General features: G+C 43.0%; 2 protein-coding genes and 6 non-coding genes across 11 annotated transcripts; 1 reads left to right on the top strand and 7 right to left on the bottom strand.

Annotated features, from left to right (window-relative positions):
• Window positions 1–104: 104 nt before the first annotated feature.
• On the bottom strand, window positions 105–12,009 carry TAF1D (TATA-box binding protein associated factor, RNA polymerase I subunit D). Of its 3 annotated transcripts, XM_031616109.2 has the most exons (14): window positions 10,816–10,875; window positions 9,870–10,108; window positions 9,313–9,772; window positions 8,899–9,074; window positions 7,838–7,898; window positions 7,276–7,552; window positions 6,028–6,071; window positions 4,881–4,936; window positions 3,780–3,817; window positions 3,207–3,279; window positions 2,418–2,470; window positions 1,468–1,544; window positions 805–871; window positions 105–138 (listed from the first exon to the last, which is right to left on the bottom strand). In XM_031616109.2, the coding sequence occupies exons 2-6, from the start codon at window positions 10,094–10,096 to the stop codon at window positions 7,433–7,435; spliced, it is 1,044 nt and encodes a 347-aa protein (XP_031471969.2). In that variant the 5' UTR covers window positions 10,097–10,108; window positions 10,816–10,875; the 3' UTR covers window positions 105–138; window positions 805–871; window positions 1,468–1,544; window positions 2,418–2,470; window positions 3,207–3,279; window positions 3,780–3,817; window positions 4,881–4,936; window positions 6,028–6,071; window positions 7,276–7,432. The 3 variants fall into 3 exon arrangements, with proteins under 3 accessions (XP_031471969.2, XP_089990156.1, XP_031471970.2); XM_090134030.1 differs by lacking the exons at window positions 2,418–2,470; window positions 10,816–10,875 and adding an exon at window positions 11,430–12,009; XM_031616110.2 differs by lacking the exon at window positions 2,418–2,470.
• LOC116244475 (small nucleolar RNA SNORA8) lies at window positions 1,658–1,796 on the bottom strand. Its single transcript, XR_004170201.1, has one exon. It is a non-coding gene; the product is annotated as a small nucleolar RNA SNORA8 (small nucleolar RNA).
• Window positions 2,521–2,652, bottom strand: LOC116244477 (small nucleolar RNA SNORA18). Its single transcript, XR_004170203.1, has one exon. It is a non-coding gene; the product is annotated as a small nucleolar RNA SNORA18 (small nucleolar RNA).
• Window positions 3,562–3,634, bottom strand: LOC116244472 (small nucleolar RNA Z40). Its single transcript, XR_004170198.1, has one exon. It is a non-coding gene; the product is annotated as a small nucleolar RNA Z40 (small nucleolar RNA).
• On the bottom strand, window positions 4,358–4,489 carry LOC116244476 (small nucleolar RNA SNORA1). Its single transcript, XR_004170202.2, has one exon. It is a non-coding gene; the product is annotated as a small nucleolar RNA SNORA1 (small nucleolar RNA).
• Window positions 5,103–5,229, bottom strand: LOC116244473 (small nucleolar RNA SNORA40). The gene has a single exon (XR_004170199.1). It is a non-coding gene; the product is annotated as a small nucleolar RNA SNORA40 (small nucleolar RNA).
• On the bottom strand, window positions 6,208–6,279 carry LOC116244474 (small nucleolar RNA SNORD5). Its single transcript, XR_004170200.1, has one exon. It is a non-coding gene; the product is annotated as a small nucleolar RNA SNORD5 (small nucleolar RNA).
• On the top strand, window positions 10,925–20,439 carry BKGD (beta-keto-L-gulonate decarboxylase). Of its 2 annotated transcripts, XM_031616112.2 has the most exons (9): window positions 10,925–11,062; window positions 13,095–13,217; window positions 14,383–14,481; window positions 15,354–15,427; window positions 16,213–16,314; window positions 16,544–16,720; window positions 17,476–17,625; window positions 18,217–18,333; window positions 20,057–20,421. In XM_031616112.2, the coding sequence occupies exons 2-9, from the start codon at window positions 13,160–13,162 to the stop codon at window positions 20,228–20,230; spliced, it is 951 nt and encodes a 316-aa protein (XP_031471972.2). In that variant the 5' UTR covers window positions 10,925–11,062; window positions 13,095–13,159; the 3' UTR covers window positions 20,231–20,421. The 2 variants fall into 2 exon arrangements, with proteins under 2 accessions (XP_031471972.2, XP_089990158.1); XM_090134032.1 differs by lacking the exon at window positions 18,217–18,333 and having other exon boundaries at window positions 20,057–20,439.
• The last annotated feature ends 14 nt before the right edge of the window (window positions 20,440–20,453 follow it).

Raw genomic sequence — 20,453 nt, 5'->3', positions numbered from 1 at the left:
CTACTTCAACTTAGAGGGCAATTAAGTTAAAATATTTTAAATTCTCCATTATTACAAGAAATAGAGGAGTGTTTAAGAGCATGTAAGAGCTGGCCCTTTCTTTCTTGCAAGAGACTTGCAGCAACATCACATCAGGACCTGAGGGAAGAAAAAATAATTAGCACCATAATTCAAGAGAAAGAAAAGCACTTCAAGTTACTGACTTCCTATAGGTTGAAGCAACCTAACTTCATAACATGGTGCTGATGTAACAGCAGTAATGCAGGCACACAAATATACATCCTTTACTAAATTGTTTAGGGGCAAAAAGCATCATTTTGCATGCTTGCTCTGATTACAGATTCCTATATGCACTCTATCCATAATATTCCAGTTCAACACTACTGCCCACCTCCTCACCTCTTTGGGATTATCTATTTCCATGCAGTTTCAAGAACAGGCCATACACCCAAGCAGAAGGAAAAGCAGTAAAGATACAAGACAGCTCATCATGCCACAGTTATATTAATACTCTCTTCCAACCCCTGTACATGCTTGCTGAAGTCAAATGGTTGAAGATGAAACCAAGTGGCATTCTGCCAGCAGTAGCTACAGGTAATTTCTCTTTCTAAGCAGCAATGTAACTTAAGGATTGTCTCCTCTGAAATAGACCACAGCACACACAAAGTGGCTACAGCATCCTGCTAAAAGGAGTTCAATGTATGGTCACTGCGTTAAGAGCTGCTGGTTTTCCAGCCATGCAAACCCTCTTTGAAGTGACCTTGAATTTCTTCTGGGTACCAGCACTGCTGCTAAACATCTTACCTACAGACTTGCTGTGGCAGCACTCAGGTACAGCTTCTTAACCCCAACATTCAGTGACAGCAGCAATCTGGGTACACAAAGGCACATCTGGTTAGTATAAATGAAGAGTTAAACTGAAGCTGGATGCCAAGTACAAGAAGTAGATTTTTGTTTTCCATTCTGAATGCATGACAGTTCTGTCAACAGCAGCTTCTGGGGCTTAAGCTCAACAGCTAAAGATTCTAGCTAGCACTTGGGTTCCCTGGTAGCAAAAAAGAACCACTAACACCCAGCAGAAGGTAGTGCTGTGTCTGTGGCCTACACCAAAGCTTTATTCCCAGCAGACCTACTGCCACACAATGCAGCAATTCAGGAGTCTGATGGACTTGCTTTATGGTCATGTCCACAGCTCACCAGGAACAGAAATATCCTTGCAGCCTTGGTAATGACCAGATCTTTTCCCTTTACTGCTGTTTTTACAAGCACATAAGACTAACTTGCAGGCACACACCCTGACCCAGACACTGCCAAAATCTGGAGTGCTGCCCAGGACCGCCTGTTATTGGACAGTCATTTCTGTTTCTAGGCAATTTACTGAAGTTTTGATCTTCTAGAGTCACATATCAGCAACTGAGCTTCCATCAGCTTGCCCAAAACCTTCTTAACTGACAGCTCAGTGCTTACCTGTCCAACGGGCTGTTTCCTCTTCCACAGCTAGTCCATTTCACACAGCCAATTGACTGCTCTGTACCCCAGGGGACCTGTTTAGAGAAACAAACTGAGCACACCAGGGAGAACCAGCACAGTCAGCTCTCACACTGACAAGTCCTGCCCAACAAAAAAGGACTGTGCTCAAATCCTTGAAGAGGACAAAGCCTGTATCAGCAAGAATACCAGGTTTAACAACCACAGCAGAGTGAAAACCAACGATGCCAAATGCTGAACTACTGTAGCACTGATTTTTGAACACCCCATCAGAAGAATGCTGCTGGGTGCAGATACCATTCAGTGCAACAGACGCAGCAGTCCTCCATCAACAGATGCATGTTAAGGTTCAAGTTCTCCATACACGAGTTAGTGATAAGCCAAAATGAAGTACCAATTTCACAGAAGTTGCCATGCTAAGAGGGAAAAGAAATTTCATCAATTTCAGCAGCCTCACAATTCTTTCAAGTATTCTTTATATTCCCAGCACAGTGGGCTTATGTGAGTATTGTCCTTCTTTTACTTTAAGCTATGTTCTATAGAATAGCACTATGCTTCATATAACTCAGGAGTTCTAACACTGTACCAGTAAACTGGCTGAGATGCTCAGAAATTAACTCAGACTTTAAATCTTTGAAACTTAACAACAGAAAAGCAGCATTGCTGAATTACATCGCAGAGCAAAAATCCAGCATGCTCATTGAGTTATTTTAAGACTGGACAGACATTAGAGGGCAAGACTTTCTAATTTAAACCTAAAGCCACCACAAGGCACAGTAAATCACTTTCAGATTGAAAAGAATCTGCTTCAAGCCAACCAGAAAAAAACACAGAGGTCTGGTACCTGGCTGAAGAGCAAGTTCAACCCACACAATTAAAACATGTTAGTTACATTTCATCTCTCAGAACATGCTCTTTTTCACTCTTACCAAGCTTTTCCATTTGAATTTTTTTCATCTATATCAAATGCATGAGCCAGTACCTGAGGGAGAACATGACATGTTACTTCCATTCCTGAAATGGTACATGAAGATTTGTCTTGTAGTTCTATCCCACAGAGCTAACAGGTAGCTCAAAGGGTAAAACTAAACCACAAGTTTGTTCTGTGAGGCGTTTCCAACGACATGAACCTACAGAAGAGATCCTATCGGGATAGACCTCAACATTTCTGTGACCATAAGCCAAACAAAAACCAAGCAGACTGGAAAACATCTGATACAACTCGTATAAAGTGCCTTCTTACTTCTGTCATGACTTTTGTGGGAAAAGGGAGTGAAATGTTACACTACCATTTCATTTGGAAGATGCAGTAATAACTCCACATCAGCAACAGTTTAATGTTGAAAGCTAGGATTACATGAACTGTATTACATGAACGTGAACAGTATAAAACGGAGGGAATTAACTACAACATTTATTCAAACACTCCTAACTTCCCTAAGTACTCATTTACTTTTAAAGTGAAGCCCAAGTTTAGAAAGTTAAGCTCGTCGCTTCATTTCAGACTGAGATCTTTCTTGGGATAAACCAGATTTAAAGAAATCTTCACTTAACAGACTGAAAGGGAATATTACTTTAAAATATACTAACATCACTGAATTATGCCCCTGCAACACTCGAAAAGGCATTGAGCTTCATCTGGTGAAAAGCTAGAGCCACTGAAAACCAGAGCCCCTCAAACACTGATGCATCTGCAAAAGCTCAGACAGCACACTAACCTGTAAGGAAGCTCCTGTCTCTGTCAAGTGGCCTTCTGCCTATCTTCTCCCATTTCCTCATATCACCTGCCACCTGAAAAAAGAACATCACCACAGGGTTACAAAATGACATGCATGTGCATACAATAGAAGCTACAGCAGTGAGTTGTAGAACCTTCAGAAGCCATTTCTAATCAGCACAGGCATTTCTGATGACCTCTCCCACTGCAATCACACTTCAAGCTACTACAGTGAACATTCAAAATGTAATTTGACAGTTTTATCAACAACAACAAAAAAACCAGTCTTTATTCACTGAGAACATTCTGCATGCCCCATCCTCAGCAAGGACACGCAGTATGAAGTCAAGCAGTAGATTTGTTCAGAAAGGCCATTCTCACTCACTCTCTTCAGAGCAGTTGAACATTTTGCCAATCATCACAACAACTGCCTTGGATAGCATCAAGCTTCATGGTCAGTTTTCTCTGATGCAGCAGTACTCAGTAAGAACAGCCATATGTCAGCTCAGCAAGTTGTAGCAAAACATCTAACTCTCACTAAGCAATGGTTACATTAATCTGGTATCAAACTCACCAAGGCATTCCTCTGGTCTGCACTGTCAGGTGGGCTTGCTGAAAAGAAGAGCAGATTAAAAGAAGAACTGATTAACAGTACTAAGTTTCTTCAGCATTTTAGTAATTTCAAGATTCAATTACTCTTACACTGAACAAGCAGAACTTCAAATCAAAGTCTGTCACAAAACTATCAACAAAATCTACCCACACTCAAGAAATCAAAGCACTATGGCACAGAAGATGCATGTGAGGGTGTCAACCTACATCAGCTGGCACTGCAGTGTAAAGAAACTACAAGACAGCACTTTAAGACAGCTTCCAAGAGTGCTTTGATAAACTATTTACAGAATTCAGTACTGTGTGTTTTTCTTCCACTTCCCACAGCCAGCAGGATGCAGAATGCTATGAGATATGGTTTAGTAGCTTAGTGGATAGTAATGTTGATAGGAGGATGGTTGGATGGGATGATCTTGTGGGTCCTTTCCAACCTTGTGATCCTATGAATTCAAGAATTCACACCGCCACACATGTAAGTCCTTCAGAATTTAAGAGTAACCACATTTTGAACTGTGTCTGCATAATTCTCTCAGTATGTAAGCCTGTTACAGGTCTCATTGTCACCACTGCAATGGGTGTTACAGTGAGGAAAGCACAACCTGTTGCTCTTCTAGCCCCGTTGTTCAATTGAGACACACATGGGGTTGTGTCTGCCTGCTGAATAACAAGGCACAACAATTAACTCTTCACTACACCTGCAGAACAGCTTGTTTTAAAGCCCAGCCAATTAACTCCAACATGGACACGTCACTAGCTGCCCTCTGGGAGCTGGATTTGTCTTTCCAAATGAAATATTTCTTTAGGGGGAAGAAAAAAAAAAAAAACAGCCAAGCCTTCAGCTTACAGTCCTCACACCACAACCTCCCCAAAGGGAAAAAAACTTCCTCAAATATTCCTCTACTTCAAGAAACATTAAAGAACCAGGTCAACTTAAATGCACTTTTATCACATAACTTGTCCAACAGTTCCCCACTGCTGTGTTTGACAAGCTCCACCAACACCTCTCTGAGAAGGCAAAGATGCAAGTTCCCTCACTCCGAAACTCAGCAGAAACAAAGCATACCTCCTTAACCAAGGTGTTCCACAGGACAGCACAGAGGTAACAGATTTGTGCACCAGCTGTAAGAATTCAAACAAATCAAAACAGTTACAATAGCTCATTGCTGCAATTCTCATAGCTGGAAAAACTCTATGAAGGAAGGAAACAATGTAACTGGACAACATTTCTGCACATGCAATACAAAACGTGCCCTTTGGATTAATTGCTGCTTGAATAAATATAAGCACTGTCCCTTCATATAAGTAACACAGCCAATACGTGCATTGGCTGTGGGTTGCGAAAGAAGGGTTTTTTCTAAGCACCAGGTTCCAGGTTTTTGTCTACAGCACCAGACAAAAACTGAACACGTGCTGAAACTGAATGCACCTGCTCTCCTGTTATTTTCCACTGTTCCTGAAACAGCATTTGAAGACCACACACAAAGTTATTTCTCACTCAACTATATACTTACTCCATTAACTTTCACCATCCATTACTGGGCCTCCTGTTTTTAAGACAGGTATGATTTGGACTACGTAACAGATGCAACAAGCCCAGTATTACTATCAGATACTGTTGTAAGGACAATTTACACTGGGTCAAGTTGACAGATTATCTACTCCAGTACCCTTACTGCAACAAAAGCTGAAAGCAGATGCCCCAGTTTGATTCTCTTACAAGGAAACATGCTCATTTTCATTACTGCTGCAGCTGTACCTCCCAGTTCCCTGTGTTTTAACTCAAGTAACCCTTAAGTTTTTCTTCTCTGCTACATCCTAGGCCCTCCTGAAGAGGCACACATCTGATAACATCCCTCTGTGAGAAACTGCACAGCTTTGGCAGTAACATCCAAGACCACTTCCTGATGCTCCTTCCCCCTGCAGTTTGTTACCAGAGGCCAGTTGATCAGACACTGCAGCTGCACCAGACACCAGTACAGACATCACCACTAGGAGCACAAGGCTCCAGGGAGCACCCAACATAAACCAGAGTTGGTTCATCTGCCCTGCAGCATTCAACACCAGCTGACACAAGCATTGCTGTGTATCACTGCTAACACAAACTGCTTTTAACATATAGATGCTTTCTGTTCCAGCACAGCTGGACTGGAAGGAGTTATGAAGCCCACAAGCTACATGGAGAAAAGAACTGCATACCAGTAACAGCTTACCTCTCACAGCAGTTGATCAATATTCATCATTCAAAAGCAACAAACTGAAGAGAAAAAAAAAAGGAACAAAAATAATCAATTATGGTCAAAATAAGCTGAGATCCCTAAAGGCAAAAGCTACTTTTCAGCAATCAATTTGGCAGTTGTAATGCACTCACTTTTCAGGTGTGTACATCCAGTTCTAATCAGAATTGAAATTTAGTTCATTTCTGAGTCACTCAGCAGTTGAACAGAAATATTCATCACATGAACTGCAGAATGAGCAGGACTCCACATCCCACCTCACTACACCTTACCCCGCCAGAACCCCACTCCTAGACATAGGATGAGCCTTTCAAGCCACACACAGTATTTCTCAGGTAGGTGCCTAAAAGAATTATACTTAGCCATTAATTTTGGACTGTCAATAAATTTGATCTTTAACTAGCAAAGAGCAGACTTTTGCAGTCTGTTGCAGAGCTATCAAGCTGTAACAGGGAAGTCTCAAGATTCTTCTGCAATGATTTAGAAATGCAATTTCAACTCTTTTCAGACTGAGCAACTGCAGCAAATTCCCCTCATGCTATGAGATCAGCAGATAGTCCCTATCATGCTGAAGAGCTTCCTTCTTCTGTTGAGTCACCATCATAAAACCCCATTCTAGACTGAGGAGGGGAAGAAGGGAAAAGAACTTTTCATCACACTGCTAGTTGTTTTAAAGCAACTTTAGATTATATTGGATTTAGGAGAATTAGTTTTCTGAAGTGTTGTTCCACATGACAGACAAACAGCCATAGGCAATTATTTCATCATTATTTCAAATGCACCAAAGGGATTTTGCAAGAATTTTACAGAAAAACATCACTCAAGCATTACTCTTCAAAAGCCTTACTCCCTCCAAGTTACAATAAGAAAAGCTCAAGCTTCCTTCACAAAGCCATGAGAGAAGTGAGTCTAAGTTCCCCTTTGTAAGATGAGCACACCTATGTCCATATGCATGTTTATATACATTTCTATACAACACCTCTTAATTACAAAATCTGGAACTTTTAATTCTGTAGCTCTGTGACTTATTGGTGACAGAAGTCAAGCTGCAGAAGTTGGTGTTTCAGCAGGATTACCAGCCTCTCAATCACTAGTGCAGACTTCATACAGCACAGAATTGCTCAGGTTGGAAAAGACCTTAAAGATCACCAAGTCCAACTGCAAAAATGCTTAGCAAAAAGACAGGTCACACTTTTCTCCTAACTGTCTCAAACCCAAGCTCACCTTAAATTGATTCTGATGAAGTTGCCTGGCTGACAGCTCAATGCTGACTTCAGATCAACATTTTAAGACAAGCAGACCTTAATAAGGTCTCTGAGAAGTGACTGCTGCCACCTTATTCGTTCATGTTCTGTTCACTCAAAGAGAACCACACAAATATTCAGTTAGCAGCACCACTCTTCTTTACTTCAACCACTCCAGCTGACTTTGCTCGCTTTGTTTTGGCCTTTGATTTCTTCTTGTTGGGAATTTTGCTGCTTATAATGAAACAGCTGTTGTCCTAAGAATGAAAAAACAGTATTCACAAGTCTGGTTTGGAAACATCATCAACAATTACTCATTTCCCAAGATTTAGGAATGCTTCAGAGAACTCCACAATTTCCACACATTTCAACACAATTCCAAAGAGTGCAAGCTTCTCTCAAACCAACTTCCTCCCATACTACACATCAGAACCACACCAAGCTCAAGAATTAAGTACTCAAAGGATCATCTATTTCTTCTTTAACACCTCAAGAGAGAAAAAAGGCTACAGTACTTTTCAAATTAAGGAGTATTTACTCACCACTACTCTGACATCGAAGTCTTCTGGATTATCAGAGCCCAAGCAGTTATTATCATCATCACTGAAATACATAAAATTAAAATCAAATCTGTACTTTTACAATAGCACAGCATATATAAGCTATTCTCCTAATGCAGCACCACTTTCTCATAATGCATATGGAAACACTACAGCTTATAGTCTAGGATACTCCCACTTCTACACGAGGTTGCTCTCTGAGTTTCTGGAACTACAGCCCAGCTACTGACACTGGCAGAACCATTTCCACCACTACAACTCACATGTTTCTCTTTTCTCCTACTGGAGTGAATGCAGGTGCTTAGGTACTGGCTGGAGCCAACTTCCACACGTGTATAGGACTGAAGTGGCAACGTTTTGATAGCAGGAGGATCCCACCTGGGGTCAGCTGGGGAAGGACAGCATCCCGTGGGAAGGACTCATTGTTCACTGGAACAGGCTGCCCAAGGAGGCTGTGGATGCCCCATCCCTGGAGGCACTCAAGGCCAGGCTGGATGTGGCTCTGGGCAGCCTGGTCTGGTGGTTGGTGACCCTGCACATAGCAGGGGGGTTGAAACTAGGTGATCACTGTGGTCCTTTTCAACCCAGGCCATTCTATGATTCTACGACTCCACGTACAGCAGGGGTAGAGAGGCAAAGCATTATGAAATGAGCACAGCCCCCACTGCACTGCTTGGGGGGATTCACTTTTAGTTCTCACTGCTTTCACCTGCTACCAATAACATAAGAAATTACATTCACCTCCCTAAGCTGAGAGTGTTCTGCCTGTGACAGTAACTGGTAAGTGACCACCCTGTCCTTATCACAAGCCATGAGTTGTTATCTATCTTCTGTCTCTGCTCTTTTGAAGATGAGTGAGCACACAACACCGTGGTGTTAAGCCACCAGAATCCATTACCGAGTTACAGAAAAATCTAAAGAGTTATTTCACCAATGAATATAATGCACATACCAGACAATAAAGACAGTAATGCTGCACACACAAACTTAGATTTAAGCTGAGAACAAAACAGCAAATTTTATACTACTCAATGTGAACTTACTTTGTCTCCTGGATAGGAGAAATGGGGCCTTCGTCATCCAAATATTTGTGTTTCCGCACTGCCAGGCATTCTCTTTCTAAGTCTTCACTGGCTTCAAGGGCTTTCAAAGCCTTTTTGAGGTGTTCTTCATATTTGAGCATTTCAACATACTGGAAATATCCCTTTGCAGCTGCTTGCTGAAAGAAAGAAATACATCTTAAATGCCACGATAAAAGAAATGAAGCACTTATATAATCAAATGAACTGTAATATTAAATGACAGCCTTAGGTCAGCTTGTTTTTTAAGGTACTGAATGGAAAGCAGCAATCATCCCATGTAATAGAATAAAAGTGGATTCATTTCACTGTGGTGTTTAGATAGAAGCATTCACTTAAATTTAAAATCACTTATCTCCCACAAAACAGAGGGCTCACCTCGTAGCTAAGAACCATCTTTAAGGGAATATGTTTTCTCCCATAATGTTTTTCAACAAAAGGGAACTGAAAGCCTCGATCCTTAAGCCTTTTCCTTCGCTCCTGAGGCGAGGCTGTCATGGGCTGCTTCCTACCACGCTTCCGTGAGCCCCCAGGGGGTCTCTTTGTCTTCTGTGAACCACTGCTCCTGTATTTCCGGTGTGCAGCAGCTTTAAACTTCCTTCCTCTGAAGTGATAGGCAAAAATGGCTTTCAGATTGAGCTTAGATTTCTTCTCTTGGGAGGCTTCAGGCGGCTTCACTGGGCTCTGAGTGGGCAGAGAAGAATCGGAACTTTCACTGCCAGGCATTCCTGCATCAGCTTCTGCTTGTTGCCTTGAAGGCTGCGATTTCTTCTTTTGCTTTGAAGGTATAACAAAGTGTTTCCTATGTTGCTTGCTGCCACTAGCAGCTGAAACATCCCTAAAAAAGAAATGTGTATATTCAACAAAACACGTACATTTGTGATGTATCACGAGTTCTGTCCATGAGCAATTCTAAGGAACTAGAGATAACTCACATTTCCGAATCACTGCTATCCACCTCAGTTGAAGACGTATACGTACTACTCATCTCATCTGAAGACTCCTCAGGACTGGCATCCTTCTGCCTTGAGCACAAATGTTCCTTGTGTGCACTTGATGCACACCCAGGTCTTTCAGATCTTTTTTTCCTCTGAGTAGGTATGAGATCTTGGGCATCAGGAAAATCAGAACCAGAAGTGTGGGATTCATCTGTATCAGTCATGTTTTAATCTGCCTAAAAAATAAAGTATGTTTTACCCCAGGCAAGGTTTTTCACCTACAAGCACACGTGCATGTAAGTCAACAGCTTCTTTAGCTTGCAGGGATGCTGCAGTTCTAAGCCACATAATAACACTTCACTGTAACTCAATCATTTTCAGCTAAGGATCTGGGCATAAGAACCCCATTTTCCCAACCTTTTGCTGACTACACAGCCCTGAGACCCTCCTACTGTAACAACCTACCAACATTTCATTCACGGGTCATCAGCACAGATCAGTCCCACAAGAAAACATTTGCTTTCAGCTGCATCTGCAATCCAGCGCTCATGGCTATACGCACAAAGGGACCGAACCGGAGCGGCACAACGCGCCCCAAACTGAGGAAGACCGGGAGTCTGCGCTGCCTCCACACGGCCGCTGCCGAGCTCGGAAGGGAAGCCCGCCCACAGCCGGCCGATCGCTCGATGCCGTTCCGCCTCCCCTCAGGACGGCCCTGCCCGCCCAGCATCCCGGGGCCGACATTTTGCGCGGTTCCCGCCGCACCACCGCAGCGCCGCGCCGCCATGAGGAGCCCGCAGCCCGCCCAGTGCCTTCCCCGCGTTCCCCCAGGGAAGCGCTCAGCGAGAGAACGGGCTTTCGTTCCGTCTCAGCCCCGCACCGGGTTCCCCGTCGCGGATGGCAGCGGATGCTGCGCACCTCCATCACCCGCAGCACAACTCACCTCACAGCTCGCCTGCGCAAAGGGCGCGCAATGGCCGCCCCCGAGATTAAATAGCGCTCGGCTCTCGCGAGATCAGGCGGGGGCGGGGCTCTGTTGGTCGCGCGGGACGGAGCGCGCCGTGAGGAGAGCGGGGAGAGGCGGGGCGGTGGGGAGGGCTGGCTTCGGGCTGTGACCAGAAGCGGGCGCAGTTTCTGGGATTTCTCTACTGTTCCGCTCGCTGTGGGACTTCGGAGAGCTGCTCTCACAGGTTTGGCTCCGGGGCTCTTTCTACGCTCGCCTACGTGGCCAGAATTTCCCTTCTCGTACTCTGCGCTGAGTTCGGCAGCACATTGGCGCGGTCCGTCGCGGCTCTGCTTGGCTCTGCTCGGGCTGTGCCCGCAGCCCGCAGCCTTCCCCCGCCGCTGCCTTTTCCCCCTCCTCTTCCCGGCGTTTTGCCTCTCTCTGCTATGTTATGGCTGATTTTCCCTTCTCTCTCTGGCTGCTGTCTCCAGTTTGTCCCTCATACTTCCTTCCTCCCCCTCACCCCGATGCGTTTTTATCCAGCTGTTAACTTCTCCTTTCCGGTTTCTGCCTGGCAAAGAAAATCTGAAACGTCTTTACGTGTTTGTCCTTACCGTGCCATCCCGGACCTGTTCTTTGTGCGCCTTTCCCGTCCGTCAGCCAGCAGCTCCTCTCGCAGCGCTAACATCGCTCCATCACCGCCCATCCGAGTCCCCGTGCCCCGCCGCGCTTGCCGCCCCGCTTCCCTGCCGCTGAGCGCCGCTCGCTTGGCTCAGGCGGGTGTAACACGGAGCTTCTGGCGGCGCGTCGGGAGCTGGCGGCGCTTTTCTCCTTTGCGCAGCAGGCGGTGTTCGCGGTGTTGCGTCGGAACCCGCCTGGCTGATCTGCGCCCAAGTCTCGTCTCTGCCCTTTGCGCGATGCCGGCTCTGTTTCAGGACTATTTCAGCCGGTGTCTCGAGGATCCCGGCGTCCTCCTGGACCTGATTTACAACAGGGCTGCTGGAGCTGTTCCCTCTCTGATTTAATTGCTCCTTTTTTCTCAGTGCGCTCTTAAAAGCCCCGGGCTCTGACTCAGTCCATCAGGCAACAGGCACCACATCCAGCCCGTTTCCTTTTCCTTCACAGTCAGAGAAGGGAGAATTACCGTGGAAGTGGATAAGCCCAACTAAGATGGAAATCACTCGACATAGATAGTTTTCTTTCTTTCTTTCTCTACTGCTTGCTCCAGGAGGAACTTGGGGTGGCTGACCTTTGGACTCAAAGACTTGGCTGACTGCTGTGTTCCCTCAATCCTTTTCTTTACTATATTTTTTTCCCTGTGAGAGGACAGTTTGTTTTTTGTTGTTTTTTTTTTTTTTCCCCACATATTTTTGACAATCATAAAAGCCAGGAATTTATTTATTTAGATAGAAGCTAAAAGTATCTATAAGTAGCTACGTCACATCACAGTCCTTTCTAACTAAAGCTCTGTCAAATCTCAGAGTGCCTTTACCTTTTCTTCCAAGACCTGAGACCCATTTTCTGTCTTGTGCAGCAGGCATGTGCCTAAGGAGTTAATGATTGTTGGGGCTGGTTTATAGGTAGCACTTAACCAGCTGCTTGTGCCTAGTGCTGGTGGTTTGCCCTCACAGCTGATTATGCTGTTGCATGGCTGATTGAAATACAGCTCATTTCAAAGGAAGCTCCAGCATTTCTGTTCTGAACAAAGCTTTTTGTTAAGGGCTCTGTACTGATATAGAGCCCAATGGTGTAGAACTTGCTGCTGCTTTTTTTTTTTTTTTTCTTTGAGACATGCTACTAGTTTCTTCCCCTTTGGAAAGGGAAACACGTGTCCATAAGAAACTGGGAGCCAAGGTTGAAAGTCCATAGTGGCCAATGCTGGAAAAGTAAACATTAAGGTAGCAAAGACACAGTGAGGCAATTGCTGTGCTTAGAAGATCCTGGTTTTCTTCCAACGCAGTGTGGCTTCAGGCTTACAAAGGATACAAAGATAACTGACCTGTCCCTTGAATTAGATTCAGCATATTATGTATTTTGTCTGCACTGAGTTGGAAGTTTGAGGACTAGCATATGTAGTGCTCTGAGCCAGCTGCAGAGCTGGTGGGCACACCTTGTTCCAAAGCACGTGAGAAAACATTAATCTTGAAGCTGTCAGTTTTTCCCTCAATGGTGTAATAACAATTCTACTATTGTCTATGTACTCTAGTGTGAATTTGGCAGATAAATTGCATATTAAAAACAGTGTGTTTTAATCGCTAAACCATTATCCTTGTTGACAGATCAGTCACTTCTGCAGTGTGTTATACTGTCATTTCTAACCTGAAGAAATCAGAACCAGAGGGCAATGGCGAAGGTCGAAAAGTTTGCTTTTCATGTTCCAAGCCTGGAGGAGCTTGCTGGAGGTAAGTCATGTAACCTTTTATAAACTAGAAATATGTTTTTCAAACTTTCCTTAGTGCTCCCAGCTAATCTTCTGTACAGCTAATGCATGCAGAACGTTCTTGCTGTTGGTCCACTGGGATGTTAAGCCCTGTTTTTCTATACACTGTTACTTCTTTAAAGCAAAGGCTAACTCCCCCTTCAAAACCCCAGGTGACATTAGAGCACCTTAGCAAACTCTCAGTGTCTTTAATCTGCTGCATTTGTAGGTTTGTATAGGGGTTGTGAAAGTTTGACAATCACAGGCTGAGGTTAATTACACAATTGGGATCACCTGCTCTCCTCTGCCTTCAGTATTTCTTTTGGAACTGCTCAGAACACACCTAACAAGATGCAATATGGTCTTCCTTGAGCTCAGCTGGCTCATCTGCTGGTGACTGAGTTATACCCAGACTGTGGGGAACAACTTATCTTTCTTTCCAAAGTCTTCACAAAATGCACTAAAAGCTTCTTGTTAAACACTGAACTTGTTTAAGTCAAAATCATCCCTGTTGTTGAGGTGCTTAGGCAGGTTTTGGGCTTAAAAACACTGATATGAAACAAAAGAAAAAGTTCAGATTTGGGACTGACCATCAGTTCTGTTCACTATTTGCCCTGTATTGCCAGTGGCACTTGTCAGAATAGCTTCTCATAGACAGAAACATGGCACAAGGAGGTGCTTCCAGACAGCAGTCTGAGATTACAATCAGGCCAAAGGAAGTCCAGTTCATATATTTTAAAAAGTCATCATTACTTCAGCTGACATTTATTTCTTTTCTTCTCATATAATACTTGACTGTGATTGCAACTGTCTGACCTTGTAAAAAACAAAACAAAAACAAACACTGCTGAATGTAGTTTAAGGTTATCCATGTTACTTCACAGGTGCTGTACTTTGTGAAATTCTTAATTAATTGGTAACTAGCAATGTTCTGAACAAGTTCTTGCTGTTCTCTAAAGTTCTGAGTCAAGAAGAAGTGCACCTACAGGCACTAACACTTAAGTCAGTAGAGTTTCTTAGGGTATCTGTGTTCTTTAAAGTGTCTTGCTGAAGTGAAGGCTAGACACAGATTTCTGTTAGTGGTTTGTCGACCTCTCTGTAATTTTTCCTTGTCAATAACTTTGCTGTTAATTATTTTTTAATTATAGTTTTGCAGAAAGGACTAAAGGAAAACTTTGCTGATGCCCAAGTCTCTGTTGTAGACTGTCCTGATCTGACTCAGGAGCCTTTCAATTTTCCTGCTAAAGGTAACCTGGTGCTCTTGACTTCTGCAGATCTCTCTAACTCTATTAGAAGAGTTCAGGTGTTTTTCAGGTGAAGAATTTGGGCGAAGGGAAAGTCACATTTTGTTCCTGGATTTGCTTCCTAGTTGATGAATGAACAAGCACAAATAATCCAAGCAGTTGTTCTCCTTTTTTATCTTAATCTATGTCTGCAATTCCCACTTATTTCATACACTTCAATTAATGTGCTCAAAAGGTTTTGACATGGATAAATGTTTTAGATCCATGACAATCACTATCCAAACCTAAGGAGCTGCACTTCCATTTGTTTAAGATTCCTGCCATCCATATATTATAAGTTAAACTGTCTTATTTTGTGTGGGATTCATAGTCTTTGACATTACCTGTCTGGCAGACAGGTACCTCATCTGTGCTAGTCATGATTTCCCTCTATTATAAGTGCAGTGCAAGAAGCACCTTGGGAAGGTGTTTCAGACCCAGTATATGCCCAAAGTCATCCCAAATAAATGGGATGACTTGGGCATCCAACACTGCAGAAATTTCCCAAGTGGAGTCTCCCAATGGGAATGTCAGCTGTGTGGTCAGAGCATGTTACTGGAGAAACAGCAAATGGAAGTTATTGCCCACAGTAAATTTGTTTTGTGCTTATTTTACAAGTTGCCTAGCATTAAATTCCACTACTGTGAACCATTTTATGGCTTACAGTCCTTACATTTCTTAATAGTGCAGCATCTTATCTAAGCGTGCTAGGGAAGTCGTGATCTGCAGGTGTGTTAGATGTTTGAGGAACTTGTTCTTTGCTGTGTTGGGCTGCATGCTGATCCAAGATTGTCAGGGAAAACACTGTACCAAATTAACTGGCTTTGTTCTTCCAGGAATCTGTGGAAAGCCTAGAATAGCAGATGTGGGAGGTGTTCCATACCTCATACCACTTGCAAAGAAAGAGAAAGTGAGTTCTTGGGTTTTTTTTCCTTTAGCTATGGGATTTAAATTCATTTCTTAATAGAAAAGCGGTATCTTGTCGAAATAAAATCAAAACCCAGGACTAACAGATACTGTATGATTCCACTCGTGAAAGAGTTTTCCATGTTCTTTAAGGTTGATTCTGATGTATGTTAAACATAGACCGTGTCAGAAAGTCTTACGCATCTTAGCAAAAATATCATATGCTGGCTGATGGTTCATCTTCTCTTGCCTGCAAATACTGGACAGTATTGAAAGTAGATGATCTGTGACAGAAGCCACGGAAGGAACTAGAGGAGCTTGTCTGCAATAAGTTTATAAATGGCTTGTTGGATGTCAGTGATTTCAAGTCATGCTTCTTAGTAACAATTGGCTGTATTTGTGTTTTCAAGTCAACAGTAGATTGACATTTCTGTCCTTTCCCAAGAATATCATGTCTTCTTTCTGACACCCAGCCCCATCTGTCTTGTATGTTGTGTTTTTTTATTTTATGCAAATATAATTTTTAATAAAAACAGTAATTCAGTTTTTGGGTAAAATGGCAAGGGAACATACCCACAAACCTTCCCTCTCAAAAAAACAGGTAGGGATGTATCTGTTCTATTACTATCAAATGTTGTGTTGTTTAGACTTGGGTGCCGTGTACATCCTGACTATCTGACATACTAATGAGAGTGTTGTGGATGCACCCAGAGGTTACAGTGACAATTTGAGAATGACTACTCCAGACCAGAGCACCACACCACAATCAGACTTGTATCTCTCTTGCAGGTTTATGATCTAAATACTGTTGCAAAAGACATAGAGCTTCCTGGAGCTTTTATTCTTGGAGCTGGGGCTGTTTCATCTAGAGTTGTTGGTGTAAATGCTGAGGTTAGTACCTAGAAGTGTGATGGTTCTCAGTGATTAAGTATCAAAATAGTAGAGTGGTATCATGCTTGATGATTCCCACTTAGAACAAATGAATCATTTAGTAAACACTTTTCATGCCAAAAGTGCATAAGCCATGTAGTCCAAAGCTTAAACTGCATATATGTTGGTTATGTTCATTATACTGACTCTTTCTTATTGTTATCAATTTGTTACATGTTCTTTGTCTCAGCTTATCCCTATTGTGCAAACTAAGAATGAAAAAAAGCCTGCTATAAATGGGAGCTACATTGCTCAGATAAATCCTGCAGATAAAGGATGCCTTCTCGAAAAGTATAGCAGTAAATATTCAGACTGTGAATTTGGGCTGTTGGCCAACCTTTATGCCAGCGAGGGCCAACCTGGTAAGGTGCGTATTTGGATCAAAGGTGACTTCTCTTGTGGCTGAAAGAAAATTCATCTTTCAGTATCCTTAAATGACATTTCTGTGATAATAGTAAAAGAGCAATTCCATGAAAGAAATATCAAAATGTGAAAAACCAGGGCTGGTGAATGAGTAGAATTGTTGGATACAAAGAAATGTATAAAATGTTGAGGAATAAGTAATATTATATAATAATAATAGTAATATAATAATAAACTTTTCCCTCATAAATCATTCATTCAAAACCAGTCCAGGCACACTGACGTAAGGTCGTTGTTGTACAATGATTGACTTGTGCACAAATGATGTACAAAATCTTAGGTTTTTTTTTAAGCTTTATCCTCATCACAGCTGGCACAAAGCAGTGCTGGCAGAGCAGCCAAAAACCAGATTATAGCATGGAAACTGAGCAGTTTTCTCTCTTTCTGAGAAATTATAACAGAGCTGAAGCCAGCTGGTAGATGGAAGGGAGTTACCTGTACAATTGTTTTATGTATGAGTAACTTTTGTAACTGTGTGACTCAGTACCCTTTACAAGCAAAGCTAACGTTGAACAGAAAGTCAGAAATAAAGTTGGATTCAGTACTGGAAGGATGTGGAGCAGCAGTTCTGGGGGAAACTCATGCTTTGAAAAAGTAATCTGAGGTTATAAGCATGGAAGAGTTTCAGAACAGCTTTTATAGGCGTTTGCAGACTGTTGCTGTAGGAGAAAACAGTGATGAAATCACTTTATCCTCCAGGTTATTGAAGTGAAAGCCAACGGAAGAACTGGGGAGCTTAACTTTGTGTCTTGTCTAAGACAAATTTTAGAGAAACACTATGGAGAAAAGCCAGTTGGGATGGGTGGTACATTTATCATTCAGAAGGGAAAAGCAAAAATTCACGTTATGGTAAGTAGCTCTCAATTCATATAACTTTTTTTTTAATCATTCTGAAAGCAGAATTATAAATCAAGCTATAACTTATTGCTCTCTGGACTTTTTTTTTTTTTTTTGTATTCTTAAATTTGTGTAAACTCTTAGGATAAGCATTGGATTAAACTAAGAAGTGAATACTGCAAAACTGATCTATCACAACTAAAGATGCCATCTTACTTCACCTTGCTTCTTTGATTTTTTTCCTTCTGAAATCCATGGGCAACTAGAGAAGGAATTGTATGATGGTTGTAAAGTGAAATAAAATAAAATACAGTAACTGAGACGATACTTACAGAAAGCAATAAACATTTATATTTTAAAAAATAGCTGAGCTTCTAAAATACCAGGAGGAAAATCATCAGTAATTGTCCCACAAGGTATCTGCAATGAAAGAAGCAATATTCTGGTCACTTCCATTTTTGGCAGAAACAGTAATGGGCTTCTAAAAGGCAAAAACAAACTTGAACAGAATAGTGGGGAGGAGAAAGATGAAGGAAAGTTGATAGAAGAAATGCCTTGATGTAAGTATCTTTATCTTACTTAAAGCTTTTGCTTTTACTGTAGCCTCCAGAATTTTCTGCCTGTCCTCTGAACACTGATGAGGATGTGAATAACTGGCTCAAATTCTTTGAAATGAAGGCTCCGCTGATTTGTCAGCCAGTAATCGTTTCAAGAGACCCAGTGAGTCTTCTCCACATTTCTAAGTATAAACTGAGTCTTGTAATGAGTTTTGTTATGGATGTGATTTTCCCTTTAAGAACAGGAGTGTGTATATACTCTCTTAAAAGCTTTCAGAGAGGGTGTGATAAAATACCAGCCTCTTATTTCTGTCATTGGTTTCAGTTGAGACTTGGCCAACCAATTCTGGAATGTAGTGAGTGTTCATAGAGGATTTACCTCAGTGGTTCTGTTACAATTGCAATGTACAAGTTTGCATCCCAAACCTATCAGCACAGTTGGCATTCACAGCTGGCCACATCAGGAAGAATGTCAAAAGTATGGCAGCTTGATCAGTCACATGCTCATGTTCTTCACTTTCAGAGGAACTGTCTTGGACAATGCTGTGTCCAAATGTCTCCAGCATGAGTCTCAATTGCAGATGCAAATTAAAGCCTGCAAATCCTCATGCTGAAAAGATAGCTAGCATCTTTCACAAGCATTGAAATCAACAGCAAACAATTCAGGAAAGAAAATCTAGTTTCAAAAGCCATTAAGATGTTCACCTTTAGGAAGACTTTGTTCAAAAGTAACCAGGAAACCATACATAAAAACAACTGTTTTATAAGTAACAATGCAGTCATAAATAATAATTAGAAAAATAATTTTCCAGAGTTAAATGAAACATGCTGTTGGCTTGAATGCTCTCAGTGGTGAGATGTTGTGTCTTGGCAACTTTTGGTTGTGTATATCTTCCCAGAATCTGTTGAACATTACTTGGAAAACAGCTGTAGTCAGCTGATCTGCTCAGAACCAACATGACTTGTGTGGTGGAGGCAGCTGGGTTATTCCTGTCTGTATCCTCTGATAGCTCAACAGCATTCAGTGGAGGCTGTGCTTGGAAATACTTGAGTGTCATTAGAGACACCAGTGGAAAATGATTTTAATCAGTGAACGAATTGTTCTGTTTCATAGAATCATAGAATGGTTTGGGTTGGAAGGGACCTTAAGGAGCATCCAGTTCCCAACCCCTTGCTGTGGGCAGGATTACCACCCCCTAGATCAGACTTCTTAAGGCCCCATCCAACCTGGCCTTGAGCACCTCCAGGGATGGGGCACCCGCAGCTCCCTGGGCAGCAGTGCCAGGGCTGCACCCATTGAGGTGTCCCCAGAGCCTTCCCTTCTCCAAGCCAAACAACCTGAGTTCCCTCAGCCTTTCTTATGGGAGCATTCCTATGGGTTTCACTGCAGGGGGGTTCTACTTTTCAGTATGGCTTCCTTCCTCACTGTTGCCCAGAGGTGGTGGAGTCAGCATTCCTGCAGGTGCTCAAGAAACGTGTAGATGTGGCACTGAGGGACGTGCTTTAGTGGTGTGGTGGTGATGGCTCAGTGCTGGTGATGGCTCAGTGCTGGGATGAGAGGAGCTTAGAGATCTTTTCCAGCCTTAACGATTCTCTATTTCTAGTCTGTGATTCACTGCTGCGATTGCTTGATAGAATCCCAACTCAAAAAAACGAAATCTCTAAGAGACGAACACCAAAAGCTGATGTCTGATAGAGTTTCTAAGTTCTTTTCTCCACACCGTCCCGTGCTACAGATTCACGCAGCCGCTCTTCATCTTGTGCGGGATGTTTGTGCAGCTGCTCAACCTTTTCAGCGCTTAACTGCCGTCGCGTCCCTTGCGCTCGGCGCAAACGCAAACCAGCGACCCCCCCGCACGTACTGAGGGGCTTTTCTCTGCCCGCAGGGCTTCGACCTGCGCCTGGAGCACACGCACTGCTTCAGCCAGCACGGGGAGGGCGGCCATTACCACGCGGACACCACGCCGGACGCGGCGCAGTACCGCGGCTACCTGCTGCCCGCCGAGCTGCTCTTCCGCATCGACCGGCCCAAGGACACGCACCGCGTGGGGCGGGACTGAGCCGCCCGCGGGACGGGCGCCGGGCTTTGCGCTGAGGAAATGCCGATTGCTCTCTTTTAATTACGCACGGCGATCGACTGCCTACTTTTCACGTCAAGGGGGAAAACGGGAGTTGTAACCGGAGGGGTTACGGCTGTAATTTCACTAAAATATTACTGATGCTGCACTTTTTTTCATTGCTTGGTGCCTTTTCCTGTGCGATTGTTTGGGTGATGTGGAACTA

This window comes from Phasianus colchicus, chromosome 1 (assembly GCF_987193195.1).
Source record: "Phasianus colchicus chromosome 1, bPhaCol1.hap1.1, whole genome shotgun sequence".
In the NCBI taxonomy this organism is placed as follows: Eukaryota; Metazoa; Chordata; class Aves; order Galliformes; family Phasianidae; genus Phasianus; species Phasianus colchicus.
The sequence above is the reverse complement of the archived record's forward strand: the minus strand, read 5'-3'. Positions and strand labels throughout refer to the sequence as shown.